The 9212-nt window shown below is 43.4% G+C and overlaps 1 protein-coding gene across 1 annotated transcript in view; it reads left to right on the forward strand.

Moving 5' to 3' along the window:
* The window catches only part of Taf2 (TATA-box binding protein associated factor 2), an 88455-nt gene that overhangs the window by 47738 nt on the left and 31505 nt on the right, over positions 1-9212 (forward strand). Inside the window, exons 13-17 of the mRNA XM_023702347.1 lie at positions 286-460; positions 2121-2231; positions 3988-4181; positions 4993-5132; positions 8682-8751. Coding sequence (XP_023558115.1) covers positions 286-460; positions 2121-2231; positions 3988-4181; positions 4993-5132; positions 8682-8751 — 690 coding nt within the window. The remainder of the gene's footprint in view (positions 1-285; positions 461-2120; positions 2232-3987; positions 4182-4992; positions 5133-8681; positions 8752-9212) is intronic.

Below are 9212 nucleotides of genomic sequence, written 5' to 3' on the forward strand. Positions count from 1 at the left end.
AAAGATTTTCTTTTAAAAAAATAAAATTAAATTAATAGTGAGTTCTATAAATAAACTTAAAGTTTTATGGTTGCAGCTCTCTTCATGGATGCTACTTATTAGAGTAGCGTCTTTTTGCAAACATCGTTCCTAACACATAAAAGAATGTTGTAATGTAGAACTATGGAAGATAGCTAAGTGCACGTAAGAATGTGTGGGAGGGTCTGTGTATTTCCCCAGAATGGCATGAAGGCTGGGCTGGGCTTCTCCTGGGGAGCTGCTTTGTTCCCCTCTGTCTGTTTGCAGCGGGCAAAGCCCCTCATTTCCTGGTGCCTTGCAGATCGCCAACTCCATGGTGAGCACGTGGACAGGGCCCCCAGCCATGAAGTCTCTCTTCACCAGGATGTTCTGCTGCAAGACCTGCCCCAACATTGTGAAGACAAACAATTTCATGAGCTTCCAGAGTTACTTTCTGCAGAAGGTACAGTGTTCTCTCAAATTTTTAGGTTTTTGTATGGAACCTAATTTAACTCCTGCTTACCTCTTAGTTTGGGTCTTTTTTTTTTTTTTTTTTTTTTGGATTGGGGAATCAAACCTCTCAGTTTTGGAAATGGCTGTGCCTGTGTCACATGAACTCTGCAGCCATTTAGATGGTAGGTGAGGGTGTTGCTTCACCACAGCATCTTCTGTACCTTGCTCTGCAGGCTCTGCCGAGTACCCCACTTGGGTGCCATTCTGGACACTGCCCCATTGGTAGCAGAGGAGCTTTCCAGGGGTGTGGTTGGAAATGGTGGCATGCAGGGGTTCGTCCCCATGTGAGGAGAGGCGAGGGCTGGCGTGATGTAGGGATGCTGAGCCTAAAGCTGGGCATGCAGAGAGGACAGGAAGTTGAAGCTACAGGGAGAGGTGGCTTGTTGAGGCCCCCATGACTGTTAGAACTGTGGTTATACTCAAATCTGCTGCCCAGTTCAGGGTGCCCCGAACTCGTGGTCTAGAAGCAGGCTCATGTCCGTCCGCCTGGCATGAACCCTGTGTTGTGGTGCTGGGCCTCCGTGTACCTTAGATGAGTGCTCAAATTTGCATTGTGAGCGGTTACTGGGATGTCATAAAATTAACTTCAGAATTTTTGTCTGTGGAGTTTTAATTTTTAAATAAAACAGAGTAGGCCATATCAGAATGTGTCAGGGGTAACGAGGGCAGTTACTAGACTAAGGCTTGTTTGTTCTTTAGTGTGTATACCTTTCTTCTGAGGAGACCTTGCTTCTAAGAAGTGCGTGTGTGTGTGTGTGTGTGTGTTTGTGTGTGCCTGTGCTGTGTTAGATGATGCGAGCACCTTATACTACCTCACCCCTCACACAGTATTGCAATGGGCAAGGGCAAGAGCTACCCCATGATGCAAACCCTGTCCCGAGGGGAAGAGCCTCTTGTTAGCAGTTCCACAGAGTGCGGTGGCTGTGGTCATTCCCGCCACCTGCACCTTGAGCTGCTGAGTGCTGTCTTCCTCATGGCCTCCCTGTGGAGGGGGAGGTCACATCTCTCGCGTGCTGATGACCATGCTGTCACTGTTTCTGTGGTTCTGCTGAGTGTCTTGGCTGCTTTGTCTTACTGGCAGAGTTCCCCTGGTGTGAGTCACATTTCTGCATCCATGAAAGAGTTGCCTGTGAACATTGAGGGGGGCAAAGGCAGGCTGAAGCACGGGGCATGCCTCCTTTTCTCTTATTCTGGGGTTCATCATCATTTGGGGCCAATGAGGACGCTGCTGTGTGCCACACACCCCAGCTACTGCAGTGGGCAGCTGGCCAGAGACATTGGTCCGAGAGAGTGCAGTGAGAAGCGGAGTTACCATCTAAGCTGATGTTCCTTTCCCATTGTGTCACTGAGCAATGAGTGGCATGACTCGGTACTGCACATTCCTTCTCCGGAAAGTGAGGGCCAAGGCTCTGGGCTCCTGGGTACCCTGTTGCTTAGCTCTCCCCAAGGCTTGGTCAGAAGGCTCAGATGTGGACACCTGGGGGAGCAGGTGAAGATGGGGTGGCTCCATCCAGACAGCTCTGTCTGCCCGACAAGCATTTCTTTGTATGGCTCGAGAGTTGCATTGAACAGTTAAGTGCTTTTAAAAATTTTAATTCGTTTTCTTATAGACTATGCCCGTTGCAATGGCCTTATTAAGAGATGTGCATAACCTTTGTCCCAAAGAAGTCCTCACATTTATTCTAGACTTGATCAAGTACAACGACAACAGGAAGAACAAGGTAAAGTCATCATCTTAACGAACAGTGTAAAACTGCCAAGTGATGCTTTATTTTTAAAGAAATATACTGAGGCTCAGTGGTGGAGTGTTTACCCAGCAGGTGCAAGGCCCTTTTTTAATCCCTAGTACCCTCCCCCTGGCCAACAAAAATTGAGAAAAGACAAAAAAGATTTTGTTCCATCATTGTTGAGCCTTTGGTACTAGAAATTTCTAGAGTTAGAGGCAGACAGGTGGGATTTAACCTGGTGGGTAAAACCAAGATGAATTGGTTTTTAACTGCTCTTTAGGCCTCAGGGTAGAGGGAGAGTAGGTGTCAGACCAAAGAAGCCACCTGGAGCCTGCTTTGGGGAAGTCTGACCACATGGTGTTGCTATCTTGCTTGCTTTTATGAAACGATGCTTTTTTATAACATGTTTATTGGTGGATTTGACTTGTTTGTTTTTGTCTTTTTTAAAACCACTATCTGTACTCTTATTAATTAATTTAATGAATAGTTATTAGATACCATACTTTAAAGTTTATTTCATTCTATTTGTTATCAGTCAAGTGATAATAAGCAAGTGCTGAGAACATGGGCTACACTAGACAGTGTATGATGTTGAGTAGAAGAGATAGTTGATGTCTCCAGGATTCATTTATTATTTAACCATTTATTGAGCAACCACTGTCTATCAGTATGATTTGGGGAGGCCAGCTGGGGGCACCAGCTGTGAGGGAGGCAGGATGCAGTCTAAAAGATCTGAGGAGAGATTGTAGGACTTAAGATAGAGGGAAAGGGCTTGAGAAATAACTGTAGCTTTCAAAGAATAAGAAATTGATTTAGAATTTAGCAAGCCATGGAAAGTATGAACATTTTTAATCTGAAGTTGTCTAATCCACACCCCAGACCCAATCCTGCTTCTGGCAGCGTATCCTGCTTGCCACGTCCTCGAGCTGCTCAGCTTTGCAGCTGAGGCCGAGTCTGTGTTGTGCGGTTTCCATTCGTGCCTCTTGTTGTGCTTGTTCTGCGGTGCTGGAGTCTTGCCCCAAGCCACCGGCTTACTCCCTTTCAGTTGGGTGGGTCAGTGGATGAAAGATGAGTCAGCCGTGTGCTTCTGGGAGGCACACTGGAGCCTCGCACGTGCTGGGCCAGCACTGTGCCCGAGCCTCCCCTGGCTCGCAGCTTTTGTTCTGCGGCGGGTTCTGATGGGGGTGCTGGGCCTGGCCCACTGCAGCACTCCTGCCTCAGCATCCCAAGCAGCCGGGTGCGCTTGCACTATTACAGGCCATATCACTGATCATTTCTCGGATGATAATATAATCTTCGAAACATTTTATCCTTATATTGGACTAGTCCGTTCCTTTTATTCTCTATTTTCAGAAAAAAAATTCTTTTTGTATCCTTTTTTTTCCTTTTTATGTCAGTGCTTTCATCAAATACCTGGTGATCCTTGGTTGTATAGTTATGTGTTAAAGTGGAGCACTGATAGCTGGTTGAGTCCTTGGATTACGCACAATTTGTGGGCTCGGGTCTCCCTTTTAGAGGACATGGCTAGGTTACCAGGGAGTGCCTGGGTAGTAAGCCGTTAGTAAGTTCACGTGTCGCTGATTTATAAGTCTCTTTTGTTCTGTTTTCAAAAGTGTGACTCCAAAAAGCAGAACTGACTATTTACTAGAGAAATTGTGTATGTTTTAGTTAAGCTTGTTTTTGTCACACACACTCTGTTTTCACCAGCACACTTCCTTGTATATCTTTCTTCAATTAGTCTTTGCTTCAGTTTTCAGATAACTATTATCGTGCAGAAATGATCGACGCCCTGGCCAACTCCGTCACGCCTGCCGTCAGCGTGAATAACGAAGTGAGGACTTTGGATAACTTGAATCCTGACGTGCGGCTCATTCTGGAAGAAATCACAAGGTTTTTGAACATGGAAAAACTTCTTCCGAGCTATAGACACACCATCACTGTCAGGTATCCCTTATTTTCAAGTGTGTATTCTTACAGCTATAAACTATGCTTATGCTCATTAAATAAGCTAAAAGGGTTTAATTAAAATTCTCTGATTCTGTCATCCATAGAGAACTGTTACTAGCCTTCTTAATGTGGTTCTTTTGTAGGTGTAGGACTGTTTAATTACTTGAGTTTGTAATATATAGTTTTTTCTTTTTTTCAGAACTGGGGATTAAACTCAGGTCCTTGTGCTTGCCAGGGAAGCACTTATTCTACTGAGTCATCTTCCTGGCCCCAGTATATAGTTTTTATATTCGGTTTATATCTGTTTTCTCCTGTCATCAGAAATTCTTCCTTAGTGTTATTTTTGATGTCTCTGTCAGTTTTATTTCATTGGGTATGTGGTAAAATTGCTCTGTTCTTAGCCTTCCTGTCAGGCCAGCTTCATTGCATAGGCCTATAAAAGCATTCTGTTTACTTTGAGTTTGCTGAAAGTTGGTTACTGATCAAAACATTAGGAACAATTTTAACCTTCTGTTTATGTGCTGAATGAACTTAAAATTCTTGTAGAAAATGTTACGTGGGTAAGTTTACATCTATAATGATACATGGAACTCTTGAGTTTCCAGTCAGGTTTTAAAATGTATTTTCTTTTAACAGATTTTAGATATTAATTATGAAATGTTACCACCATTGTAAAGTTGAATACTACAGAATTAAATGTGGGTTTCTTTTTAATTTACTATGAGAAATGAATCTCCAGTACCTAGGAAGCGAATTTGATTCATGAACCCTCAGCAAAAGCAGTTAATTTACATTTTCCTTTACATAGTTGCTTGAGAGCCATCCGGGTTCTTCAGAAGAATGGGCATGTGCCGAGTGACCCCACTCTCTTTAAATCATATGCTGAATATGGCCACTTCGTGGACATCAGGGTTGCAGCTTTGGAAGCAGTGGTTGATTATACCAAAGGTAACACTTCAGGGGTAGATGCTGGTGTCATGGTAGGAAGACATAATTTTTAAAGCCAGCCTTAGTTTTGGGGGTTATATAGTATGCACAACGCAGATATTTTGATTTTTAATTCTTGAATCACCGATTTAGAGAAGATTTATAGTAAATACTGAATTAATGTGAGAATTGTAAGTGAGAGAAAAGAATAAGATCACACATCTTGTCCTTTTGGGGACATCATCAAGTCAGAAAATACCATGTGTGTTTAAGTACAAATTCATTACAACCAGTGACAGCATTGCCATTAACCCTCTTCCTGGGGCTTCCCCTCACGTAGAACACCTTTATGCCATCATTCTTGTCACTTGGAGAGGTGGTTCTGGAAGTCCTCTTTCATGACTGTCATTGTGAGGAATGACAGATAACGGCGCGTGCTTTCACAGCTGGCCAGTGGAAAGGCAGGTGCTGAAGAGCATGGCAGCGCATCCTCGTCCTCTTCCTCACCAGACCCGACACCCCGCTACTTTGGCTCTTCCCAAAGTCAGTGTGACCATCACTGCAGTCATTTTCGTGCTGCTGGGTCAGAGTATCCAATAACACAGCTTTGAGGAGAGGTTCATTTGGCTTGAGGCTTCAGTCCATGGTTGGCTGGTTCCGATACAGAAACTGGTAGGCAGAGGCACCTGGTGGAATGGTGCCCAGCCCGTGTGGACAGGAAGCAGAGCCGGGAGCAGGGGCGAGGGAAAACATGTCCCAAGGCTCGCCCCAGCGACCTCTCGAGCAGGCTTCTCCTCTTAACAGGAAATCAGCTGCAACACCCCACTCTCATTGGCCTTCCACACATGAGAATTGGGACATTTTAGACCTAAACCATGGCAACCACAAGGGGTAATAATAATTTTGAACCCGTTGAAGGTAGCGAGGTAGCTATGATAAGACAACCAAAGGCACTCTGGGGAATGGATGCCGCGCTGCATTAGAAAGTGGTACAGATGGGTGATGTGCTGAGTGTTGAAAGCAAGGAATATTTTGAGAGGGCTTTATAGCAATGTGCCTTTTACTACACAAAAAAGTTTTACATTCTAAATGTTCACTGTATTTTTTGATCACACTGTGAACTACACTGTAGATTTAATTTCATGCTATTTTTAAAAATGGGAGATGTTCTGCTAGGTGTGGTGGCACACATCTGTCATCCCAGCACTTGGGAGGGTGCGGCAGGCGGACGGCCAGGAGCTTGAGGCCAGCCTGGGCGATAGTGAGCGCAAGGCCAGTGTGAGCTATGTGGCAGGACCTTGTCTCACACAAGCAGACCATTTCTGGGAAATTTCTAAGAAACATGCCATAACATGTTACACCTATGTGTAAAAGTTTGTATCTGTGGAAATAGAACAAGAGACATAAACAAGAACTTCAGTAGGAAAACTAGATGAAGATTTATGAGGTTATTGAAAAAATTGACTCATGCCAAAACGAATAAAACAGTCATACATTAAAAACACTTGTAGTATCAGGTGACAAAGATGAAGAAGTGTATGAGGAACAAAGCGCATTGAAAAGCAGTAATCCATGAAATGATAGAAAGGGAATAAGGTAAATAAATCCAAGCTAGGTTCTGAGGGAATTGGAGTTTTTCAGGGTAAGCAAAGTGTAAGCTCCTAGGAATGTCCGTGCAGACCAGACAGGAGGGTACGGCGGCATATGGCTTCTGAACTCTTCAGGGAGAGTCCCAGAGCAGAGAACACAGCAGCTGTGACTCTCGGAAACCCCTTCTCGAGGTTCTTGCTGAGGCAGGCTTAGAGAGGTGGGAACGCTTGCTCGCCCCCCATTGTGTTCCTGCTAACCCAGCTCCCTGAGATGGTGTGCGACAAGAGGCGGGAGGGAGCTGGTGTGGACTGACCATGCCTGTAAAAGGGAGAGCTAAGCTATGCATTTGGTAAGCCAGGTGTAAAACTTAACCCATATTTCACAAATATTTTTTAGAAAAATTACATGCAAGTAAAGTAAGTATCTAAATACAGTCTACATCTAAAGTTCCAGATTGTAGCACCCAGACCATAGCCGAGAATGGAAGTGAAAGTATGCTGAACTTCTTGTCTGACTGGAGGGAAGCGAAGGGCTGTGGTACTTCAGTACATACTGGTTCATCTGGAAGTGTTAGACAGCCATAAGTACTTCAGTATGTGTAATTTTCATAAATTTCAAAAGAAATACTTGCCATCAGGTGGCAGAGGGTAGCAATACCATAATGTGTGGTGCGCTGGCCGGGCTCTGTTTAGAAAGCTGTCATTGCTTCTTTTTCCTTGGTGATTAAATTATGCTTTCATTTAAGTTATGGTAGAAATAGTGATCTGTTGAATAATGAATTATTTGGTAAAAGAAAAAATACTATAATCCTGTATCAGTCTGCCTTTCCACTTTGCTGTTTAACCAGTTTCAAACCCACAGGGTCTTGTTAGATAGTACAGGCTGGCCTCAAACTTGTGGTAGTCCTGCCTCCTGGTGTTGGGATTATACGTGTGTAGGATGTCCTTCGATGTACAGAATTTCCTAGCATTCAACCCATTTTTCTAGGATGGATGAATGATACTCAGTATCACATAAATATGAACATTTTGTGAATTAATACTGATAGAAGGAAATGCAATACCGATATTATTATGATTTCCAAATGAATGCTAATAGGTTAGTATAATTCAGTTATGTTTCAATGAGAACTATAAATTGACTTTATTATTTATTCAATTTAAAATTAATGATTAATTTATTTACAGTACTGGGGATTCAACTCAGGAACTTGCGCTTGCCAGGCAAGCTCTTATTCTACTGAGCTATCTCCCCGGCCCCTCCATTTAAAATTTAAATATTGGTGCTCCATTAGAGATTTGAAGAAATGAAAAATACTGATAATAACATTTTATAAGTAGAGCTTTTCAAATTATAAAAGCAGAGCCAGCCATGGTAGTACGCACCTTAATCGCAGTACTCAGGAGGCTGAGGTAGGAGGCTCATCCTGAGTTTGAGACCAGTTTGGGCTATAGAGTGAGCTCAAGGCCAGCCTGAACTGCCTAGTGAGACCCTGTCTCAAAAAAGAAAAAAAGAAAAGAAAAATACTGTAAAAGCAAAATCATTAAAAAGGTAGATAGCTAATAGTTATTTTAAAGTCAACTATAGTGGTAGCACTCTTTAATTGCCTTTGAATTATGCTGAAAAACTAAGACTGCTATCAGTATAAATGGAAGAAACCATGTAGGCTGAACCAGTTGATCATGATGTGTATATATAGTGGGTATATTTTGAGTATCAGACCTCTATAGGTTAAGCATCTTAAAATGGTTCTTTCTAAAGGCTTTGGTACTGTGGCATGGTATGTACTTCTGAAAGTCAAGATGATCCATTGATGAAACAGTGGAGAGGCTGTAGAAACCTCCCTGTACCCCAGCCTCTGGATAGAAGTCCAGCCAAGACAGAGGCCAGAATGGCACATGACGCTCCTTGCGTATCACTTTTATTTCTTCTGGCGCTTTAAAACTAACCATGTGTGTATTTCCGGATTGGCGTTTCTAGTGGACAGAAGTTACGAAGAACTGCAGTGGCTGCTGGCCATGATTCAGAACGACCCGGTGCCCTACGTGAGGTTAGTGTGTGCTCTGCAAGCCCTGCCGTGCACTGAGTGGTCTCAGAAGGTTGTGCGTGGGACAGTGAATGGTTTCGAAAATAGAATTATTATCTGTTCATACTCTTTGTCCCTTTCCTTCCGGAACTGGGGAGTGTGCAGGGCTCAGGCTTGCCGCAGATTCCTCTCTCTGTCCTCTTGAGTTGAGTGAGCGTGGAACACTGTCTTGGCAAATGCCCAGGCTGGCCTCAGATGCCTGGCCCCTACCTCATCTGCTGAGTAGCTGGGATCACAGGTGTGCCACCTGCCTGGCTTATTCCTGTCCTCTTTTCAGTGACTTTTAATTTGCCTTTGGAAAATTTTTTTGAAGTATGTTGTTAATAAGCAGTATAAAGTCTCAATTTCTATTAGATTTCAGAGTATTTTATTTATTTAAAAAAATATTTATTTATTTATTTGTGTGTGTGGCCAGCTCAGCCCAC

The sequence above is a fragment of the Octodon degus genome, unplaced genomic scaffold (genome assembly GCF_000260255.1).
Source record: "Octodon degus isolate 3935 unplaced genomic scaffold, OctDeg1.0 scaffold00148, whole genome shotgun sequence".
NCBI lineage: Eukaryota > Metazoa > Chordata > Mammalia > Rodentia > Octodontidae > Octodon > Octodon degus.